At 33.2% G+C, this 25,776-nt stretch overlaps 1 protein-coding gene across 2 annotated transcripts in view; it reads left to right on the top strand.

The window, feature by feature from the left end:
- LOC114328842 (uncharacterized) overlaps positions 1 to 20,647 on the top strand; it is a 32,440-nt gene extending 11,793 nt beyond the window's left edge. For both annotated transcript variants that reach the window (XM_050645846.1, XM_050645845.1), the window contains 3 exons: positions 12,678 to 12,953; positions 15,349 to 15,610; positions 20,129 to 20,647. In XM_050645846.1, coding sequence (XP_050501803.1) covers positions 12,678 to 12,953; positions 15,349 to 15,610; positions 20,129 to 20,579 — 989 coding nt within the window. In that variant the 3' untranslated portion in view covers positions 20,580 to 20,647. The remainder of the gene's footprint in view (positions 1 to 12,677; positions 12,954 to 15,348; positions 15,611 to 20,128) is intronic.
- The last annotated feature ends 5,129 nt before the right edge of the window (positions 20,648 to 25,776 follow it).

Below are 25,776 nucleotides of genomic sequence, written 5' to 3'. Positions count from 1 at the left end.
AACAAAATGGTGGTTAAACTTGTCTGCTAAATTATTATTATTATCACTAGGTACTTTTGAGTTGTTTTGTTTCCCGACTGTTAAGTTTACTAAATGCCAAATACATTTCATTTTATTTGATGATTCGTTTAACTGTCTCAAGAAGTGACTACTTTTAGCTGCTTTTAATTTAGTTGAATATTCTGTCTTTGCCAAATGAAGTACTGGCCTAAGATTACTATTTTGCTGACAGATCGTTTCTAAAAGTTTTAGCTGATCCCTTAAATTGTCCAGTTCCTGCGTAAACCAATTCGAACGTGTAGATTTTTTAGGTATGTACTTTCAGCTCTATACGCTTAACACCATTATTATTCCATACCACCCAGAGACCTTCAAGTAGATGTAACCCCCACTTAGGATCATCCTGGTTACACCTCTGGATATTTGATCACCAAATAACGAAAATATAACGAAGATACAATGTTTTCCTATAGATACACCAACAAATCATTGAGAGAGTTCATCACTTTAAACTGCTAGGATTACATTACAGAACAACTAGGCCTAAATACAGATATCAAGTGCAGAATTAAAGCAGCTCACATGTCAAAGAATGATGAAACATTATATTTGATCAGTGCTGTTAAATGGCATCAATTCCTGAAATCTGAAGACTGACCCGATCAATTGCCTAGAGGCGTTTGAGATATGGTTGCAAAGAATGCTGGAAACATTTGTGCATTCAAATTCTAAAACAATTCGCACAGGTCCCTTTTGTCCCTTCTTATCTGTCAGTACTTAGAGATTTACCATGAAAAGTATCGGATGTCACTAACATTCATCTAATATATAGGCTATTTATAGAAATTTGGGTGGAACCAAAGAAAATTAATGTGTTTTTGGGAATATCGTCATCCTAATTAGAAAAAATCGTAACTTCCAAACGACAAATTTTTCAGGAGCTGATACGGAGTTACAAGGTTTTATTTTCGCTGATATTTAGTTTCTACATTTAGGTGGAGTTACAGGATTTGGTTAAAAGACTTAATTACTTAATTTGGTTAAAAAAAGAATTCATTTACAAACAGATGGCGCATATATTCACAAATTAAGTAAAAATGGAGTTACGAGGTTTGCTCATTAGGATGACGATATATGAATGAGAAGCGGATGTTTTTTAAGTTTATTTTTGTTATTAGTCTGTTGTATTAGATTGGTAGATACACTGAAAAAATACGCAAATATCAGATTTATTTAAAGATAGGAAGAAGATAGGACAATTTTTAAAAAGATATGCAAATCGGATAATTATACGTCGATTGGCAACACTGGCTCCGAATAACCTGGACAACGATTCAGGCCAACGAAGCTATGGCAAATAGAGCCGGCGGGTGTATTTTCCTCACCAAAATAATTTTTTACCTGCGTTTGGAAGGGTATATTATAATCTCACAGGTATTTTCCTCACCAAAACCGAAATAGTTCTTTCAGGTAGATTTTACTAAAAGGCATTCAGGGAATTATTTATCTATTATAAAATTACAGTAGGTACCTGTAATAATAATTAGTTTATTTAAAATTATTTTATTTTGAGTCACAATTGGAATTTTGACAAAAATGGCATGTTTAATAGAAAGTAATTGCGGTAAACCTTTACTGGTATTTGAAAATTTTATTTTTTATAAAATGAAAGTTTTAAGAAGTGAAGAAGTAGTGTTCTGGAGGTGTAATAAAACAACTTGTAGTGCGAAATTGTTTACTATTGGCGCAAATTTTACAATATCTCGAAGTAGCCTAGAACATAATCATGAACCAGATCGTCAGAAGATATATCTAAAAATTGTTTCTAACTCTTGTAAACGTAAATCCGAAGAGAATCTAACTGAAAAACCAGCAAAAATTATACGCCAAGAGCTTACAGGTAATTTGACTGAAAGAATTACTACGATTGATGTCAGTTACATAAGAAAATATATTTATATATTTATCGACGAAAAATGATGCCTGGTCAACCTCCTTCCAATATTGATGAGGTTCAAGAATTTGTGAAGAGCTGTGCTCAAAAAACAACCAAGGGGGAAAATTTTCTCTTTATAAACTGTGTCAAAAGTAAGATAATTGTATTTAGTTGTGAAACAAAAATAAGAGTTTTAGCCACATTGAATTTTATACAGTGAGGGTAAAAATTATGGAATCAATTCATTTTCTCTGAAATGGACGATTTTGGAAAAAAATTCCGAAACAGGTCGGTTTTTATTTTTAAATTAAAATTTTGTGGCATATATTTCATACTAGTCACGTTTGGTAGCTCATTTGAAAGGTAAAATAATTCTCTATTCAATAATATAAACATTAACATCATTATTTATACAGGGTGACCAAAAAAATAATTTTTGAATTGAATTAATTTACGCAGAAAGAAGAATGTAGGTATGTACCTACTTTATTTAATAGGCCAGGAACCAAAGCTTTTCACCTCGCAATTTTTACAGAATGGGTAGATTTGCTTGAAAATTTGAAAATAAGTAGTAGATAGACCAAGGATCAAAATATATATGATGCCGACAGGTGCTTTTACCATGGGGGTGGTTGTCACCCCATCACGGGGGTGGAAATTTTTTATTATATTTTGACCGCAAAAGTTGATAAAAACATTCATTCTAAGCAAAAAATGTTCTATACATTTTTTTGATAAAATTAACAGTTTTCGATTTATTTGCCATCGAAAATGTTAGTTTTATATCGAAAAAATCAATGTTTTGATAGGTATACTCATTTACGATTCACTCAATTTTTGCCGTAGAAAAATTTTTTCAAACCATGTTCTTGAGAATTGAATAACCTACAATTTTATGTTGAAACATATTTTCGTATCTCTGATGCTAATCTTTATATTCTGAAGAAAATTTCATTTTTTACCAAGCTACAAAAATTCGTTATTTGCTTTTAACTCCTGTTTTTAAAAACTAATCATTCTAAGCCAGTCAAACATCTAGAATTTATTAATAATACATAAGTAAATAAGAATGAATAAGGCCAATGACTAAAAACACCGCTAACTTACATTATTATGCTTCCAATTGGATTTCTCCTTTTTTTTCAAAAAAATATATTGATTTTTTAACCCTAACATTTTAAATTTTGATCCTAGAAGTTTGGTAAAAAAGAATTTTGTAGGTTTTTATAAGGTCTATAAGGCTATTAATATTAATTATTGTTAAAATCCTCAGTCGCAAAAAGAGGTGACTTTAAAAGGGTTGGTAAAGGTGGTTTTTGCATGTCATTACAAGTTTTAATTGTCGGTATCTCACTGAATTTTTGCCGTAGAAAAAATTTTTGCAAACCAGGTGTTTGGAAATTAAATCGGCTACAATTTCATATTTGAACATTTTTTCGTATCTCTGATGCTAATCTTGCTATTCTAAAGAAAAAGCAATTTTTTCCAAACTTCAAAAATTCGTTATTTGCTTTTAACTCCATTTTTTAAAAACTGTTCATTCTAAGCCGGTCAAACTTCTAGAACCTATTAATAATACATAAATAAAAAAGACCAAATAAGGTCATTGACTAATTTTAATTAGGGTGGTGATTAGGGGGTTGCTTCCAATCACCTTTTTGCTGAAAAAAATAGGGACTGACATTCTTTTCATTATAAGTTACTTAATTTTTAAGCTAGAGACTTTTTTATTTCTGGAGATAGAGATTTTTAATACTTTAAATTAGTTTGAACAAGTTGTCCTCGAAAAATTCAGAGTTTTCCCGTCTTTTGACTTTGAAACTACAATATTTAGCATTTGACGAAGAAGAGCCAACATATAATAAAGTATAGCTCGATTACTATTGGTCTTAAAGAAAATCTAAAACACGTTTTTGTTTATTTTTTCAAAAGGTACATTTTTGTTAAGTAAAGTTGTTTTGATAAAACGGAAACTTTTGGAGTTATTAGCAGAAAACTTATTAAAAACATTGATTTTTTCGATATAAAACCAACACTTTCGATAGCGAATAAATCGAAAACTATCAATTTCATTAAAAAAATGTATAGACCGTTTTTTGCTAAGAATGAAGGTTTATACCAACTTTTGTGATTAAAATATAATAAAAAATTTCCACCCCTGAGAAGGGGTGGAAACCACCCCTATGGTAAAAGCGCCTTTCAGCATGATATAGATTTTAATCCTTGGACTATCCACTACTTATTCTCAATTTTTCAAGCAAATCGATTTATTCTGTACAAATTGCGAAGTTTTGTCCTATTTTAAGCTTCATTACTTGGACTATAATAACTCAAAATGCATTGTACTGCTGTCAGAGTAGTAGCAAGTAGGAAAAAATGTTTAGTTTACAAATAAATATTTCTATTCACTTAAATTAAATCTCAAACAACCTCTCACCTTCCTCTTGGCAATTCGAACATTTAATTTAAGCGAAAAGCAATGTTCATTTGCCAAATAAACATTTTTTTCTATTCTCTGGCAGCAGTATAATGTATTTTGAGTAAAATAAATTAAATACCTTCTTCTTTTTGTGTCAATTAATTTAATCCAAGAATTATTTTTTGGCCACCCTGTACAAATAAATATGTTAATGTTTATATTACTGAATAGAGAATTAAACACCCTTTAAAATGAGCTACCACACGACCCCTATTCCCATTTACAAAAATTATCGACTGCGTGATCACGTTCAGATGGATGACGTCACTAGTATGAAATATAGGCCAAAAAAATAGTAATTTAAAAATAAAAATCGACCTGTTTCGGCATTTTTCTCCAAAATCTTCCATTTTAGAGAAAATGAATTTATTTCATAATTTTGCCCCTCTCGTATGTATGGTACATTTCTTACTGTACCACATATTATTTGCAATTATTTACTAGTCTTGGGTTAAGTAATGGGCATTATAATGGGCATTATGTATATGGGCATTATATCTTTATTAGATATACTGTTTACTGCCAAACAATAAAGAGAAACTTACAACAATTTTTTTATTTATTAAAATCAGAAATTTTTAAAGCTCTCAAAATTGAGTTTGGGGGCGTTCAAGTATTACGTAACGCAATTTTTGAAGATTTTTGACCCCGCCCTCCCCCCTATGTAACCCACCGTAAGGGCATTCACGTATTATGTAACGCAATTTTTGAAGATTTTTGATCGCCCCTCCCCCCAATCAATCCTAGTAAAATTTTTGTAGATTTTGAAAAGGCTATACATAATGCAATCATTCAAATGTGTCCGAACACTGAAATACATGGTTGTAGATTTCATCTACAATCTACATCAAGCTTGGTATAGAAAAATTCAGTCTCTTGATTTAACATCAGAATATACAAAATGATTCTGAAGTAGGTAAGTGGCTCAAACAGACTTTTGGCCTTACATATTATATATAAAACCAGAAGACGTATCAGATTGTTTTGTGTTTGATTTAATGTCATGCAAACCAGAAATTGAAATTTTAGACAATATGTTGATTATTTAGTTGAAACTTATGTAGACGAAAATACCATATTCTCCCCATATTTGTGAGCAGAGGCAAATTCTTGTGTTATTCGTACTACGAATGCTTGCGAATCTTTTCAGTCGCATTTTAGTTCATGGTTTTATAATACGCATGCATCCATATACATATATCTTCTTGGAATAAATTAAATAATTTCAGATACAGTGCGTCCATAAAGTAACGCATAAATTCATTATTTCGTAAACCGGCGACTTTAAGGAAAAATCCCGGAACAGGTCGATTTTTATTTTTAATTTCCGATGTTTTGGCATATCTACCATACTCATGATGTCATCCATCTGGGCGTGATGACGTAATCGATGATTTTTTTTAAATGAGAATAGGGGTCATGTGATAGCTCATTTGAAAGGGTATTAAATTCTCTATACATTAATGTAAACATTAACATAATTATTTATACAGGGTGTTCAAAAAACATTTTTCTAATTAAAATAATTGAGAAAAAAAGAAGAATGTATGTAATTTATTTAATTCAAAATGCGTCTTAATACTGCCAGAAAACAGAAAAAAAAATTAATTGACAAATAAACATTGATTTTCGCTTAAACGAAATGTTCAAACTATCAAGAGGCAGGTGGGTGACACTTGTAACATTGAATTTAAGCGAAAAACAATATTTATTTGTCAAATAAACGTTTTTTTCCTATTTTCTGACAACATTAAAACGTATTTTGAATTAGATAAATTACATACATTCTTCTTTTTGTCTCAATTATTTTAATTATAAAAATGTTTTTTGAACACTCTGTATAAATAATTATGTTGATGTTTACATTAGTGTATAGAGAATGGAATACCCTTTCAAATAAGCAATCACATGATCCCTATTCTCATTTAAAAAAATCATCGATTACGTCATCACGCCCAGATGGATGACGTCACTAGTATGATATATATGCCAAAAATCGGAAATTAAAAATAAAAATCGACCTGTTTCGGGATTTTTCTTTAAAGTCGCCGGTTTACGAAATAATGAATTTATGCGTTACTTTATGGACGCACTGTATATACGTACGTTAAAATTTAAAGTTTGCATATTGCTAAACCTATCAAAGATAAAGGAGTTAAACTGAAATTGAAAAATAAATGTAGAAAATTTATTAATATCAGTCTAATCAAATGAAATGGATTTTGTAAAGTGTGTCTCTTAGTATAATAGTAAATATTAAATAATAATTTATACATTTTGCTTATTATCTATATTATAAACTATTATTATAATGTAAGGAATTTAATGTCAAAAAAGAATATCAAAGATATAAATCAGAAAGAAATAGAACAACTAACAGAATCAAAGATCTAAAACAAATATATTGGGAAAAATTCTCAAATGACATGGAACATGATTTACGAGGAGGTCAAAGGAAGGTATGGAACATTTTGAGGAACAGGAAGAAGCCGGTTACCGAAGAATTACAAATTAACGCAATAAAACCAGAAGAATGGGTAACTCATTTCGAGAATCTATACAAAGACGATAACGACGATAATAATGAAGTACAAAGAAATGACCTACAAAACATTCACCAAGAAGAAACAGAGAATGACAACATCACCCAAGAAGAAGTAAACGAAGCAATCAAAAGATCAAAAAATAGAAAATCACCAGGTCCGGATAATATACCAAATGAATTAATTAAATACGGAGGTACAAAAATAATAGAAGAGATAACAACATTATTCAAAAAAATTGTAAACAACATGGCAGTACCAGAGGAATGGAGAGAGAGTATAACAATACCCATCTACAAGAAAGGCGTAAAGACAGATCCTACGAACTACCGAGGAATTACACTACTCAATTCTACATCAAAACTATTGACAAAAATTCTATCCCAAAAAATATATAAGAAAGCCGGTGTATCGGAAGAACAACAGGGTTTTCGCCCAAACAGATCTACAATAGACGCTATTTTCATAATGGGACAATTAGTTGAGAAATCAATAGAATTCGACAAGCCCATGTTCACATGCTTTGTAGATCTGAAACAAGCATTCGACAGAGTACGATTAAAGGACGTGCTCACTATCCTTGAAAAGAAAAACATAGGTCAGAGGTATAGACACATAATCAAAGAGCTCAATAGATCCAACAAAACACGAATTAAAACCACACACGGGCTCACGGTAGAAATCAAAATCAATGCAGGCATTAGACAAGGGGACAGCCTCAGTCCATGCCTATTTAATTTAATAATGGATGAAGTTATAGGTAGTGTTAACATAATGAATCAGGGATACAAAATGGGTAACCGAACCATGAGAATACTTTGCTACGCAGATGATGCAATCTTAATAGCCGAAAACGAAGATGACTTACAACGCCTACTACAAAAATTCAAAATAACCGCCGAAAAGTATAACCTGACACTATCCAAAAAGAAAACCCAATCGATGGTAATATCCAGGAACCCAATTGGATGTAAGTTAGTAGTGGACGACCATATAATCGAACAGGTAATGGATTGCAGATACTTAGGTGTGGAAATATCTAGCGACAGGCATCTGTGGCAAGAATCAAAACAGCAGGCAATGAAAGCAGCGAGAATATCTGGTTTCCTAAGGGATATAATCTGGCGGAATAAATATATGAGCACCGAAAGCAAAGTCCGCATTTATAAGACATGTGTAGACCCGTACTGACATACGCAGCTGAGACAAGGGCCGAGACAACAAAGACCAAACAGATAATGAGAACAACAGAGATGAAAACCCTAAGATCCATAAGAGGTATCACACTCAGAGATAGAGTACGAAACGAAGACACATTGAGAGAGCTAGGCGTTCAGGACGTAGTGAGATGGACAAGAGCGCGACGACGCATGTGGAGGGACCACGTAGATCGGATGGACCCTGAACGTATGGCGCATTGGGCGAAAACACAGAAGCCCAACACCAAGCGACCCATAGGAAGACCCAAAAAACGATGGTACGAGAGTTGGAGCTCCGGATCGCAGCAAAGACTGTAACAGAAGAAACAGGACATAGTCCTATTACAAGAAGAAGAAGAAGAAGAAGAAGAATTTAATGTCTTTTATTCGGATTTTGGATGCTTTCATAATAATCATTCTTAAATTACATCTATATTTTTATTTTATTACCTGAGTGATTTGGTGAGGAAAATACCTACCGGATTAATAGGAACCCTTAAATTTGGTGAGGAAAATACCTGTCGGATTATATGTTTTTACTGGTTGGTGAGGAATTTACCTCCGCCCAATAGAGCAAATTTCGTTCGTGAATTACCTATTTAATAACTACTGTGATCGGAAAAATCATATGAACGGAATTGAAGCATTGTAAAGGTAGATTCATAAATCGATGCTGAAGATACCTTAGACAACAAGAAAAACTAATGAAGAAGTACTAAGAAGGGTCAACAAACATAGAGAACTGCTATAACTGTGTTAAACATCCGAAAATATTTATTCTGGGACATAATATAGTGAGGGGGAATCGATATAGAATACTACAACAACTGATCCTTAAAGTCAAAATAGAAGGCCGTAGAGTTGAGAAAATAAACAAGATTTTTGTTTAAAAAGCATTCGCGAGTGCACTCAGATATCAAATGCAAGACAATTATTCTATGTTGCAGAAGAACGTCCCATAATGTTGATGTGGTATGTGAAGAAGATGATCAGAAAAATTTTATATCTAAGGGAATGTTCATAGAGAAAACCGATACAAAATCATTCAGCTTACCGTGAAAGATAAAATCGAGCACCGCATAGGAATTGAAAGGAAATAGATGTCATTGCTCAAAAAAATTCGCGGCTGGACAGGAATACGCAGTACCGAACAACTATTTCGATTAGCTTACGACCGTGAACAATTCACCAATGTAATGGCCAACGTTAGAGGGACCTAATATAGCACCGAAATAAAGAATATTTTGTACAGAGCCGTGCGGTGCATCTTTTCAATATGATGCAAGTCTTCGAAATGCCGCCCCCTAAAAATGTTATTGAAACTTAATACTAGTATTGCATCATCATCATTCTCTTTGCCTTATCCCTATGCGGGGTCGGCTTCCCTAATTGCATTTCTCCACACAATTCTATCTTGGGTCATATCAATGTTAATCCCCTTTACCAACATGTCCTGCCTTATCGCCTCCCCCCAGGTCTTCTTTGGTCTTCCTCTCCTACTCCTTCCAGGAATCTGCAATTCAGCTATTCTTCTTATTGGGTGAGTAACGTCTCGACGTTGAACATGACCAAACCATCTTAACCTATGCTCTCTTATTTTGGCATCAATTGGTGCCACACCTAGACTTCCCCTAATATACTCATTTCTAATTTTATCCTTCTTTGTCACTTCACTCATCCATCTTAGCATTCTCATTTCCGCCACATGCATTCGTTGTTCCTCTTTCTTTTTCACTGCCCAACATTCAGTTCCGTACATCATAGCCGGTCTTATGGCTGTTTTATAGAATTTTCCCTTCAGCTTCATTGGAATTTTTCTGTCACACAACACACCACTCGCTTCTTTCCACTTCATCCATCCAGCCCTAATTCTACTGCATGCATCTCCATCTATTTCTCCATTACTCTGTAATACCGATCCTAGGTACTTAAAACTATTGCTTTTCACAATCATTTCACCATCCAAAGATACCATTTTATTTGTAGTAGCTCCATCTTTAAATGAACATTCCAAATACTCTGTTTTTGCCCTACTAAGTTTTAAACCTTTTTCCTCCAGAGCTTGTCTCCACTGTTCCAGTTTTTGTTCTAAGTCTCTTTCACTATTTCCTACTTAACACTAACTTAATACTAGTATTTATTTTATTAAATAAAATTACACAAATTGAACGAAAACTTTTATTTTAAAAACAAAACACACTTTAAATTAAATGAAATAATAATATGTATTAACATTAAATAACATTTATGAAAATTACAATTTTATCCTTTTGATTTTAATTTTTGCAAACTCGTCAATCAGATTGGTGTAGTCTAAAGTAGCAGCTAGTGAGGACTCTATTGAACTAAGTGCTATTTTTTTAGTTTTGTTTGTCTTATGGAGCTTCGTAAATAGTTTTTAATCATTTTTAATTTTGAAAAACTTCTTTCCCCAAGCTACCGAGACAGAGAGTGTTAATAAAATTCTTAGGGCCGGTACTTTCTGCACTTCGCATGACAAAATTCCTCTAACCGGGTTTTAATCGGAACCGATAATACCGGCCCTTAGTGACACAACTGTATTTGGGTATAAAGAAAGTAGGTTATTTTGGCACAAATAGTTCAAAACCTCTAAAGGTTTCATGGAGTATGTTATGATTTGGGATAAATCATGCAATAAATCTTCTAGAAAATCATTTGCCTTTACATCCGATTCTCTTTCTATGAAAAGTATTAAATGAATATTTTCTAGTATTTTATCATATTTCCATTTTCTTATATTTTCCTCAATTTAAAAATATCATATAAAAATTTAAATTTTTTATTATGAGTTTCTAAAAGCGAAAATCGATCAATCAAAAAATTAAAGGCAATGTTTAAAATATACATGAAAAATTTTACTTTAAATTTATCTTCCTCTGTTGAGAGCTAATCCACAGATCAAATTGATTTTTCTCTTGCCTCAATATTCGTTTTCAGCAGGAAATTCGGAACTTATTTACAAGATTTTCTGCAATTTCATTATCAGTAATTTTCATTTGATCATAGCCAAATTGTCAGTAAATTTTCATTTTTACCATAGTTTCTGACATTTTTACACATAATCTGACTTTATAGTTACATGTTGCAACATCTTCGAGACTGACTTTATATAAAATAAAATATCATGCCAAAGAACTACACCGCATATAAATTTATAATTTTTAATATCCTCGTGCTTTGACTTTAGTTTCTGAATTATTGTTGACGTCTTCTATTATTTCTAATAAGGCATTATGTATTTCACAAAATTGAAATCTTAGAGGTTTCAATGCATCTATTCGACTTAACCATCTAGTAGTACTCAACGGTTTTAGTGTTAGTTGTGAAACATGTTTTTTTCAGAACTTCCCAACGCTTTGTTAAACCAGAAAAAAAGTGTACAGTTCTTGTATGATACAAAAAAAAAGTTTGCTGTTTCTGCAGAAGAAGACGCTGCGTCATTTATGACTAAGGTGGCTTGCGCAAGGCACGTAAAACGCCCTCGGATATTTTTTAAATATTCTGGTTTGCACACCCTTTCTTATTCCTTTCATATTAACCCCGTTATCCTAACCTTGTCATCTGAGCCGTGTTAAATCAAGAACTATTTTTCCAAATTTGTCAAAATAGGTTCTGTTAAACCTTCATCAGTTAAATATTTTCGGCTGACACTTGGTCCTATATATACTTTTAATTGTTGAATGGCTCAATTTGTATTTTGATTTTACTGATTATGCCATGCCGCCTCCTTGTGGTGCCGCCTGATGCGGCTGCCTTACCGCATCATAGCACGGCCCTGATTTTGTATCTGCTGTATTCAATGTATCTAGGTTTGCTTGCAGTTCTACTTGGTGCTGAAGTAGTTCATTAAGTAGTTCATTGGAACAGACGACAAGATTCAGGATGAACTTTTTACCAAACAGAATATTTAATATCTGGAATAACTTGCATCAAGACACCATATCGGCAACTAGTGTTAACATTTTTAAAAATCGACTTGATTGTTCTTTATTTTCTTTGCAGAGCTGAGTTATTTTAGGACGGCATTATTTATTGTTTCAGAATTTTGTTTGATGTTTGATAATTTAAACTAATAAAAATTTATAATTTTTATTAGTTTTATAACGATATTTTTCTTTGTTTTGAGCATTATAGGAGATTTACAGGACTTAATTGTTTTAGTGTGGCATTATTTATTGTTTCAGTATTTTTTGTTTGATTTTCGTTAATTGTAACTTTATTCTTAATTTGTAATAGTTGTATAATGATATTTTTCTTTGTTTTTGGGCATAATAGCAGCTCGCCCCTCTGCCCTTATTTGTTTTATAATAATAATAATAATTAGTTAGCATTTCATGGTATTATTTTTTTGTATACGATTTTCTTGTTCCCTGCTTTTAATGTTGCATTCTATTTTGTCATTCAGTTTGAGTAACCCATACCATTAGCGCAGCATATCCATTATTAACCAAAGTATTCAATCACTAGCTATTTGTCGTTAATACAGATATATTTTCTAGCGAATACAAGTCTAGAACATGGAAGATGCCTTACTGGCAATAGTTTAAATATTAAAGGAAATCGTTTCGATTTTCCTAACATCTTGTGTAAGAATCAGGTTGTGGGCGAACTGCAAAAAACAGAAGATACTTGTGGGAACAAGAACGGGCGCTTATTTAATATTGGGTATCAAATTACTCCTGAAGATTTTGTAACTCTTATTAAGGTGTGCTATGATGAGTATTTGGCCCTGCCGTTATATGCAGTGCATACTATTTTTGGAAAGGAAATTGAACGTAAGTACTCGTATTTAATTCAAAATACTTTTTATGGATCTAAAAACAAAAAATTAGAAATTATGTCAAATATTTTACCTCTTATTTTAAGACGAAACCAGAGAACAACGACCAAAAACGTGTTCGTTGTGTGTGTGTATGTTCGTTGTTCTCTGACAAAACTATGAATAAAGATAATGTTAGAGAAATAATGGGCCAATATTTAAAAAAAATACTAAATGGGAAAAACGTGAATAGCAACCTGGATTGTCAGAAGTGCTTATGAAGGAGGCATCCTACAAATTCATAAAACGGGTATGGATCAATAAAAAATAGGCTTCCAGCAGTAGATACTTAGCGACAAAGTATCTCCCTGTCGTACTCCTCTGCCAATTGTTGTCTTTTCAGTCAAGCAATGACGCTTTACAGTTGTTGTTGCATCTTCGTATCGTATATATTTCGAATAATATTCGAATATCTGTGGTCTATTCTGAAAGATTGCGACTCTTTTGCATTTGTCAAATGCTTTGTGGAAGTCAACAAGGTAAGAACCAGTGAGCTATTTTATTCGATAGACCTTTCGACTAGACCAGGGCTTCCCAAACTGTGCGTCGCGACGCCCTGGGGCGTTGCGGCTTTGTTCCAGGGGCGTCGCGTGTCAGCGCGGACTTTTATTCGATATTTTAAACTGATATATGACTGAAAATAATATTAACTGGGATAACTGTCTAGGCGTGTGTACGGGGGTGCCCGAGCGATGCCTGGACAGTATGGACGACTACAAGCTCTCATCAAAACCAAGGCTCCAAGTGTAAAATGGACACATTTGTCATACATAGAGAGGCCTTAGTAGCAAAGAAATTACACCTGAATTAAGTGTTGTGATGGATAGCATTATTAAAGTGGTGATCTACACACGACCCGTGAAATCAAGATTTTTAAGAACTTTGTGAAGAAATGCCTTTAATTTATTAATAGAACTCTCGTTGGCTGTGCAAAGGCAACGTACTCGGACATGTATACGAATTAAGAAATGAATTTTACACGTATCTACATACAGAATCGCATACTATTGCGCAAAACTTTATTAATTCAGAGTTTATAATAAAATTAGCATATCTCTGGACATATTTAAGAAATTAAATGATCTTAATAAGTCTTTGCAGAGAAAAAATACTCATATTCTGCCATTGGCAGATAAAATTACTGGGTTTCAGAAGAAGTTGCTCTTACGGAAGAGAAAATTAGAATATCAAGAAATTGACTGTTTCCCTGGTTTACAAGGTATTCTACAAGAAAAATCGATAGAAATCCTCGATTCCTCTTTAAAAAATATGTTTACGCAACACATATCATCATTGAGCGAACACTTTGAGAAATATTTTCCCGAAGATCTGGAGCAATATGACTAGGTCAGAAACCCTTTCCAGTCATCCACACAATCGATACTTTCAACAGAGGAAGAAGAACAACTGGCAGAATTGTCCTATGACTCTAGCTTAAAGATTTTGGAGCTCAGTTTCTCATGAATATCATACCATCAGTATTTCTGCATTACTTACTTTACTTTACTTAATCAGTAGACCCATTTGTACCTTTCGGTGTTTGGCCATTTCTGCATTAAAGGTTTTATTACCATTTGCGACTTCGTACCTGTGCGAAACGGTCTTTCTGCAGTTGGAGTAGTAATTGAAAACAAGTACAGGTCAAACATAAACGTAGAAAAAGAAATGAGAGTGGCAATTTCCAAACTGAAACCCCGGTTTCATAAGCTGTGCTCAAAAAAGCAAGCACATCCCTCACATTAACCAGCCAGTTACATAAATAAATACCTATCCCTTTTTATTTTTGTGCCTATGTTTTGACTTCGTTCTTAATTTCTAATAAAAATTATAAATGTTCAAATCGTGTTTTTGTTATAACTATAACCTGTTATTAGGCTAGTACTAAAATTTATAAGTATTATTGGGGATTGGGTTGAGGGGCATCGCAAAAAAATAGCAAAGTCCCAAGGGAGTCACAGTACGAATAAGTTTGGGAAGCCCTGGACTAGAGTGTTATGGCAATATGGTCATTTATCCTGTGGCCTGATCGCAACCCCGCTTGTACTTCAGACTGGTTTATACTTGTAGAAATCAAGTTTTTCTTCCAATCTATTTGCCAGTATTCGAATAATGAGCTTTATAGGTGGTTTAGTAAGCTTATGGACCTTTAGATTTTAAGATCTAATTTATCTTCTTTTTTATAAAGGAGGATTGTAACAGAATTTTTCTATTCTTGCATTTTCTAACGTTTAGATTTTCCAAAAAGATGTCATTGACGTTATATTTTTGATAAATTTCAATAACAACCAAGTAAAGTAACTTTTATGAATTTAATTTGTTATATATGTATTAGCAATAATTATATATTTCAGATGCTACAAAATTTGCCAACCGTACCCAATTTAGCACAGAAGGTATTCCTCGTGATGTTGCCGCCGAAGTAACATATAGAGGTGGAAGACGTGATCAGAAAGCTAAAATAAGTAATCTTCTAGGAGGAACGGAATTTGGAGAATGCTATATAAATAACCAATCGTCATATCTCGCTCGGGGTCATTTAGCTCCAGATCAAGATTTCTTATTTGCTAGTGGACAATTATCAACATATTTTTACATTAACACTTGCCCTCAGTGGTGAGTATAACATCATTTTCACAATAAATATTTCAGTATCTACATAATTATATAAAAACAAAGGTGTTGGTTAACAATATATTTTTTAATTGTTAACATATTGGCTATAACAATATATAGCCAATAAACTAAGATGGACAGGCCACGTGGTACGGAGTTATGACGACAGACTGATAAGCAGTGTGTTTTGAGAAAGATCAGACGGTAGAAGACCGACAGGATGGCCTAGAAAAAGGAAAGGTGCAATCAGAAAGGACCTGGAGAAGATGAAAGTGAGGCCATGGAAAATAGTAGCACAGAACCGGAACCAATGAAAGACAAGAGTAAACGCGGCAAAGACTCACGAAGTTGTTAAATCCAAAGATGATGATGATGATGGTTAACAATACCTATATGAACTAACAATCATAAAAATTTTGGGTTGCCCGAAAGATGTTGAAAGCAGAAGTTGAACAGAGAGAAAAACATGATTACCTACGCTCTCGAAACAACTTGAATATGGGAACTGGGAACAAGAATTTATTGTAGCAACAGGACCTTAGTTGTTGGCAATAAGGAAATTCTAGCCTCTGACTCTAGAAATTAGCAAAATAAACTAAAGATGTTAGTGGTGAAAGACAGTAAGATTCCTTCTAACAGCGAAAGATCTTTGTCGCACAAATTAATGCATTAGGTGGCTTGGGAACCACGTTATTACAATCAAAAGAGCAGGATCATGACGGTGTCATTTTGACTAGATGTTTCGTAGATGAATAATAGAAGACCGTTCCAGTAAGAGTGGCCAAACCAGACGACAACAAGATTCATAGGCGTAACCAGGGGGGTTTTGGGGGTTATAACCCCCCCATTGGGATGGATTTTGAGCTCTATACGCTTAACACCATACCCCTCAGAGACCTTCTAGTAGTTGTAACCCCCCCTTTCCAGTAGTTGTAACCCCCCCTTAGGATCATCCTGGTTACGCCTATGACAAGATTACCTTTAAAAAGGACTAAGTACTTGGAGTATGCGAGCCAGTTATAAGAGTGATCAGAATAGAAGAAATCAAGCCAAAAGCGATCCGTACATACTAACTCTGCACTGAACTATTTAAAGAAGTCGTGTGGCTATCTATCTGAAGATGAATACCAAAAACAGATTAATTCATGAAAAACTAAACTAATATTTTTCACATGAAACGTAGCTGGCCGCACTGACTTAGTCCAACATCGAAGAAACACTGAAAACTCCAATCTCATATGGCAAGTACCAACAAAAATCTTCCGTTTGCAAAATAAAATTAAGTTTTTGCTATTCTTGAAGATATGCGAAAAGAAAATATTATCGAAGGGTCTAGTAGTCTCTGGTCTTCTCCAGTAGTACTGTTAACCCAGAAAAATGGCTCTACAAGATTCTGTGTCGACTATAGAAGATTGAATAGCGTCTACAAGAAAGATGGCTACCCACTGCCGCTTAGTACCTATGCTGAATCTAAATTTCCACAGTGGATCTCAAAAGCGGCTATAGCAACTTGCAGTTCACCCGAAAGACAACATTTTCTGCTGGAAATGGGCTCTACCAACTCAAAGTGAGGATTTTTGGATTGTGTAATGCACGTGCCACGTTTGAACGATTATTGGAGCTAGTACGTAGGGATCTTACATGGAAAACCTGTCTTATATACCTCGACGAAATCATGGTCATCGGAAGGGATTTCGACGAACCTCGTGCCAATTTCAAAGAAATTTTCACCAGACTTAGGAACGGTCACTTACAAGTAAATACCAAAAAGTGCGAGAACTTTCAAGAAAAAGTCTTTCCTTGGACATGTAATTTCATCCTCAGCAGTTGCAGCAGACCTGGTAAAAATAAAAGCAGTCCAACAGTATCCTACACCAAGAAACAGACACGTTGCCTGAAGCTTCCTTGGCCTTTACAGCTACTACAGCCGCTTGACAATCGAAAATATTGTCGAAGCAATGATGATAATGACCATAGTTATTCAATTAGAATAATAAATCAGTTTAAAATGTCAAAACCTTTTACAACCTGCAAAATACTTGCTGATGACATAGCCTTTCTCGTTATCTACAAAGTTTTAAGAACAGGAAGAAGGCTAACGATATCCAAAGTAGCGCATTGCCAAATTAAAAGAGTTGAGGATTGGTAAAGGAAATGATAACTGATTCTTCATCCATTTAACACAAACCATAATCTTCAAAAGCCTGCGCCATAAGTTTTCGGACGATCACCTTCCAGTCCTGCCCACTGCCATACGTAAAATCATCAGACAAACACAACCCACGTACACGAATAGAAAACCTGGCCCATATTCTGCATATAACCTAAAAAATTAAATAGAAAAAGACTGTTTGACTTGTACACACTTCTATATAAATCAAAACGGGAACTGGTGTATGTTTTCAAAAAAACTGATAGTGTGTAAATAAATTTATTAAATCAGCTAAGTACTTTCAGCATTTTAAATGCTATTCATCAGAGCTATCTTCTCATAGTTGTAAATACCTCAAGCGAAGAGAAATCATTGAACAAACACATTCCAATTTTAAAAAGTGACCAAGGGATCAAACCACTTGTCAGGGTAAAAAACCTTAAAATATATATATATATTGATATATATATATATATATATATATATATATATATATATATATATATATATATATATTGATATATATATATATATATATATATATATATACATATATATATATATATATATATATATATATATATATATATATATATATATATATATATATAAAATAATCACATTTAATGTGTTTTAAAAATGGCTACTATTTTAGAATTAACAGCTGTTACTTTTTTAAGGGTTTTTACCCTGACCAGTGTTTTGATCCTTGGGTCACTTTTTAAAATTGGAATGTGTTTGTTCAATGATTTCTCTTCGTTTGAGGTATTTACTAGGGCTTCCAATCCCGCAGCCTGCGAGTTCAATCTCGGTATTTGCGGGACTACGAATTTTCAATCCCGCGGGATCTCGGTATTTGCGGGATCCCGCACATTGAAAATAGTCATTGTATTTATATAAGGCAAATAAAACAATAAATTAATCAACTCGCTCCACATTTATTTAACTATTACTATTAGTATGAGACTAAAACTGTTTTTTCTTCACACAAAACAGTAACAAATACTGAAAAAACAAAAAATCTATCTTCTTCAAAAAATAAACCAACAAAATTTTAAAAATCAACCAAAAAAACCCACACTATTTTCAACTGAAAATTAATATAGTTTACTAATTTAGTTGCTATATTACTTAGCTATAAGTTACTATCTACATATTATTTAGCTAAAGCTTTCAATTGAAAATGTTTGCAAAGGAAACATAACATATTGTGTGGCATGGTATGAATAAAAACGGAGTATAAACTCCGAGTACGTTCTCATGAGTATGAGCATAAAGTATAAGTTTATACTACATTTATTTCATATGATTAAAATATGTTGATGTGATTAAAACATGTTTTTACTCACCGTACATAAGAGTAGATACTACCGCGTGGAGTATGTACTCCAAAATTTGGAGTATAAACTACATTCCTATTCATACGAGCCAATATCTAAATCTAAACTGTCATCTGCCAAACTCCTGCGTATTTTAGACACAATATAGCCAGCAGCAGAAAATGCCCTTTCTGCTTCCATACGTCGACGGTATTCCTTTTTAGGCTTTATATGTAAATGTAAGATATTTTCCCATTGACTCCCCAGATTCGTAGAGAGCCATTTCTATTTTAATAATGGACTCAAGTGTATTAGCTCGAGATGGCGACGGGCCAAGTAAATAACTTACATGCTGACGATATAGTTAACTCTAACTCCGGTTGCAATGTAAGATCAAGATCGGAACCCCATGATGGAACCTCTACATTGTTTCTCACGTGTTTCTTACTTGATCAGAATCTTCGTCATCATTGTTCTCAGATGAATTTAAAAGGCTGAAGTTTATGCCCGTTACAAAATCATTAATTTCTTTTCGAAGTAAACTTTTTGGTGGGAGATGAAAAGTTTCATCGTCACACGACGCTTGGTAACTACGAGGCTTTTGGAGATAAATCAGTAGTGTCGTCACATTTCTACGTCGTTGTAAAGTAGGGCGCAATGACAAAGCTAATTCTGAAGCTAACCTTGAATAATTTTTTTCCAGTTTTTTGATAATTTTGAGCGTAGCTACAGCAGTAATGTACGCTTTTTCAATCCCGCAAATCCCGCGGATCCCGCGCCTGTAATCCCGCATCACGCGGGATTAGAAAATGATGCGGGATTCCGCAATACCGAGATCTCGGTATTGCGGGATTGGAAGCCCTAGTATTTACAACTATGGGAAGATAGCTCTGATTATGGCATTTAAAATGCTGCAAGTACTTAGCTGATTTAATAAATTTATTTACACACTATCAGTCTTTGAAAACATACACCGTTCCCGTTTTGATTTAAAAAATTAAACACTTAAACAAGAAAAATTTTGGTTAATATTTTAAAATATTTTAGGCAAAGTATCAATGGCGGCAACTGGGTGCGTTTAGAAGCTGCAATTAGGAGGAACGCTGCAAATTACCAGCACAACTTCACGATTATCACAGGCACCCATGAAATTATGGAACTTCCAAATGTCAACTCTGAATTGACAAGGATATTTCTCGCACCAAAAAATAGATATCCGGTGCCAAGGTTTGTCTGGAAGATTGTTGTAGATGACGAAACAAAAAATGGAATAGCATTCGTTAATATCAATAACCCATTTTTAACGAAAATGTCTGAAAACGATATGCTATGTAAAAATATTTGTAAAGATTATGATTGGGACTACCAGTATTTTAATACCAGTATTTATAAAGGTTTAATATATTGTTGTGATATTAATGAGTTAAGATATGTTGTTAATACCATCCCGTATATTGCAGTTCGTGGAGTATTAAAACGCAAGAAATATAAATTCTAATCAAAGAAGAATTAAATTAATTTTTCTAAATGTAATGCAATAAATATAAATAAATAGTTTACAAAGAATTAAGAGAAAAATAATTTCTTTAACATACTAAATATCCACTTATCCTTATCAAATTTTCCACTCAAAAAAATGGTACACGACAATTAGACCGAAAGCAATAGACCGAACTCATTGGACCAAAAAGCACTTTACCGAAACCTCACTAGACCGAACAGCATTAGACCGAAATGGTACATAAATTAAAAAAGATTGCAGTAAATTATGTTAAGATTTTGTATATCTGTCTTTTTGTTTATTGTTTTTTTTTGTATTATTTTATATACAGTACAGTACTGTACTGTACAGTCTGATATGAAATAATTTTCATCCGTTAAACGTTAAACAAATTAGTAAAGGTAAAAATAAATTAAGGGTAGAGCGACGTTAACACCTTTTTAACTATTTCTAATAACCATCCAAAAAACATTTAGTTGTAATTACATTTGTCTTATCACTTTTACTGCGACAAGTAAAAAGAAATTAAGAGTAAAATTTATTTGCTTCTAATTTAAATTTAATGATTATGAAAACAATCATTATGGATACAGGGCGAAAGGAGATTGGTGTTACCCTTGCTCAGATTACAATCCTGTTTGAGCACCCTGTATTATGTATCTAATGCTTTTCGGTCTCCTGCTTTTCGGTCTCCTACTGTTCGGTCTAGTGAGGTTTCGGTAAAGTGCTTTTCGGTTTAATGAGTTCGGTCTATGTTTTCGGTCTAATGATTTCGGTCTCTTTACAGTAAACCCAAAAAAATAGGTTTACGTATCGAAGATACAGTGACGTCACTTCTTGATATATTGACCATTTACCTTCTTCTTCTTCTTGTGCCATTCCTATCGGAGATTGGAAATGATCAAGGGTACCCTGACCTTGTTTACAGCTGTCCTAAAAAGTTCGTTAGTGGTGCAGCCAAACCACTCTCTCAAATTCCGCAAACATGACATTCTTCTACAGCCTGGATTCCGTTTTCCTTCTATTTTTCCTTGCATTATATTTTGAAGTAATGCGTATTTATGACCCAGATGCGTATTTATGAGGTGACCCAAATATTCGAGTTTTCTTCGTTTTATCGTTAACAAAGTCTCTGGGCCTTTTTCTATCCTTCCTATTACTTCAAGATCTGCGATTATTTCAACCCAACTTATCTTCAGCATTCGACGGTAGCACCACATCTCGAAACTTTCAATATTTTGTGTGTTGTTCTGTTTGAGAGTGCAGGCCTCTACACCGTATAATACCGTGTTAAATACGTAGCCTCTTAGCATTCTTAATCATAGAGGGATGCTTATATCTCTGTTGCAGAATAATTTTCTCATCTTTATGAAGGTGGTCCTGGCAATTTCGATACGTCTTTTTATTTCATTGTTTTGGTCTCCAGTTTCGTTTATTAAAGTTGCCAAATATTTGTAACTTAATACTTTTTCAATTTGAATGCCGTTTATAGTAATGTGTGTTGGTTGTGTCATGATTTTACTGAAGGCAATATACTTGGTTTTTTTGATATTAATTTTTATGCCATAATTGTTGCAAGCAATATTTATGTTTGTAAATGTTTATGTGTGTTATTTTGTCTTCTACTGTTCTTGCAGCTAGTACAGTGTCGTCTGCGTATCGAATATTATTTACTACCTCTCCATTGATTACAATTCCTTCCAAAATGCTTATTTTTGAAAAGGCTGTAGTCAAATGGGCTTAAACGAGTCACTAATCACGAGATTTTGAACAGACATGCCTTATAACCAATTTTTTCTTCAAGAAAACAAAAAGTCCAAAATATTCACAATAGAAAAACCTATATTTTTTATACTAGTTGAGATTTTTGGTATCACCAATAATTAGTAAGTTATTTTAAAAAAAAATTTTCAAAATTATAAATTTTTTTTTAATTTAAAACCAAATTGTTTTCAAAAATGAGCACTTTGAAGCGGTAAAACTTACAGATCATAAATAGAAGCAATACATAAGTCAAGTAACTTGTGAAGCGGTAACGATTAATTTCATTTGGGATGCTAATTAAGGTGTGATTTTTACGATTTTTTTACAAAAAAAAAAGTGTCCAACTTTATTTTGAGCGTTACATAGAATTGTGTTTTCAATCTTATCAATCAAAGGCAAAATGAAAATTAAATTAATTTTTTTTTAAATAACGCGGGCACATAAATTTGACACACCCTGTATATTGATCTGTAAATATTTATTAGAATTTAGTTTGGATGTAAGTAGATTTCTCTTTTAATGAGCTTTCCGATGAACCATTAAAGATTTTTGTGAATAATTAAAGTGAAAAGGACGATGTATTTAGTTTTAAAATGGAAAAAGATTGTTTATTACGGGAACTATATAATCTACAGGTAGAGGTAATTATCATTTTCTAGAAAAATGGTTTAAAAGAAAGTTTGGAATTTTAATATCTTTGTTTCACCCCGAGTAAATATTGTAGAGTTCCCTGAAAGTAATTAGGATGGTCGGAATAATTTTGAAAGAATGATTGTTTGTTTATCGAATGGAAAAGAGAAATGTTTCTGATTCTTGGGAATTTGGAAGGGGAAAAGTGGTTTGAATGATTGAGTGAGTTTGAAAAAGAAGGCATTATGTTATTGGCATCGCTGAGGAGCAGTTCGACGTTTTCGTGGATAGATAGTTAGCAAGTACCAGCGGTTGTTTAATAGTGGAGAATAGTGCTGAAAAGTGGAACGAGAGACAGAGCAAATTGAGACGAAATACCTCTTTGATTCTGTATTATTGTGAGAAGGAGAGCAGAGAATTTTTGGAGTTTTGTTTGAATCGAGTACTGGTCAAAAGAGGCCTGGCTTGTTGGAGAATTGGTGCTGGTATGCTGATAGTTTTGAAGCTGGAGAACGGAGAGGGCTTTGATGAGTAGCCTTTAACATAGTCAACGAGGGAGAGCTGTTTTGGGTCACGAGAAGACATCAGAGTGAGTGAAGCAAAAGGTCAGTCAACTTATGTGAAAGATATTTTTATGTTCGGAAACTAAAATTTTGAGTAAAAAGCGTAGGAATTAAAATTCCAATATTTCAGAAAGTAAATAGGGAGTATAGCTAATCTTGCGAATACATAATTTGGTTTTGTTTATTTTGTTGTACCAAAGTCATCGGGAACAAACCGATAAAATTTTTTTTTTACTAGAATAAATTTAAATGGTAGAAATTTCATTCGGACATCTGTGTCCACAGGTTTTAGATTTGATAGATTTTTAGAGTATCGATTTTGATAAATAAAAGACAATTCTGTATGTTTATTTTATATTTTGCTTTATTTCTTTTCCCTATTTTATCCCGATTAGGATCAACTAAGAGATACTGAACCCACTAAAGAAGATAAGTATAACGTAAGATAATTTAGATATTTTCTTGATATTATAAAAAGGTACCCTGAGATTTTTTATTCAGTTTTTATGTATCTTCTTCTTCAGGTGCCGTCCTCGTTCCGAAGTTTGGCTATCATCAAGGCTATGCGTATTTTTGATACCGTAGATCTAAATAATTGGCAGCTGCTGCACTTGTACCAATCTTTTAAATTCTTCAACCATGAATGTTTTCTTCTGCCAATGGATCTTTTACCTATTATTTTTCCCTGAATAATTAATTGTAGTAGCTGATACTTTTGTCCCCTCATTATATGTCCCAAGTATTGCAGTTTGCGCTTTTTAATAGTAAGCGCAAGTTCTGTCTCTTTCTGCATCCTTCGCAACACTTCCATGTTTGTCACTCTCTCTGTCCACGATATTCTCAGTATCCTGCGGTACATCCACATCTCGAATGCTTCTATTTTTATGTATGATTTGCGACAATTAAATAATTAATCAAATAAATAATAATTAATATAAAATTAATAAGAAGCAGATCATAACAATATTATCGAATATTGATACTGGAAACTAAGAAATAACAAAAATATAGCTTTTTTAAAAACTTTAAAAGTTGTGATGACTTTTTCTCAAAAAGTGCTTGATTCATTTTTAATTATTTCACGTTGAAATATTCGATTTGAAATTTGACGAATAAGAACCGACATTTAATGACCTACTGGGTTTAAAGACTTCTTATATACACCATATTTTTCACTTTTTTATAAGCTGTATTTTTACTAAGAATATTTTTTTCGATAACATACCTACTTACTTTTTGAGGTATTGGCGAGAAACCATCTCAAAACGTGTTTTTTTTTTGAAAAATGAACATATGCACTCACAAATAACTCGAAAAGTATTGACTTACTGAAAAACTCTATAGAACTTAAAGATTGCTTAGAATTAGTCAGTTTATCCAATTCCGGATTCCGGACTTATCTTGAACGTACGTTTTTCAACCGAGAAGGGGTGAAACACCCCTAGGGCAGAAGCGCACATCGGAACAATAGGTATCACTTTTTTTGTTTGACATGTTAGCTATGTGTATGCCAAATTTCATCTCAATCCGAAAAGTTCTTTAAAATTTACAGCAAAAACCGTGAGTAAATGGACTATAAATTAGCTTGAGTTTTTATGATATATTTTATCATATAATTTATGATAAATATAATGATTTTATGATGATTTATATTTAATGCTTTGGGCGTGGGCCCGCATCCCAACTGGAACCAGGGCCCGCTGATCTATCAGTACGCTACCGCATAAAAAAAGGAGAAAATCGCTCATAGTTTGTATTTCTTTACGGTGGTTACCAGTCTAAACATCCAAAACTTTATTTATTATTCGTTGTTTAGAAGTTTTAGTATAAATCGTAATAGTTTCGTTTAAATATAGAATTACAAGATATTTAATAATATCACAAACTGTATTGACTAACGGATGACACCCTGTAGAAGGGATGATAAGCAAAAGTGTATAAAATCAATAATGATGAGGTCGTTAATAGAGACATACATGACTTGCAGTAGTTCAAAAAGGCCGCTACCGACACTCAACAAACAAAAGTACTCACCTTAATCAACTCACTTCAGTAACAAACCCTTGAGAGGTAATAGCTCACTAAAATAGAAGTTCACTCATCGTGTGTCTATCAGTATATATAAGAGATTTAAATTATTAGATACAGAATTCATATTCGTCTGAAACTAATAAAGAACTTAAACAGTAAGCTTATTGAAGACCGATTTAAATCACTACTACAGTACCGGGTGTACC

This window comes from Diabrotica virgifera, chromosome 3 (assembly GCF_917563875.1).
Source record: "Diabrotica virgifera virgifera chromosome 3, PGI_DIABVI_V3a".
Lineage (NCBI taxonomy): Eukaryota > Metazoa > Arthropoda > Insecta > Coleoptera > Chrysomelidae > Diabrotica > Diabrotica virgifera.
The sequence above is the reverse complement of the archived record's forward strand: the minus strand, read 5'-3'. Positions and strand labels throughout refer to the sequence as shown.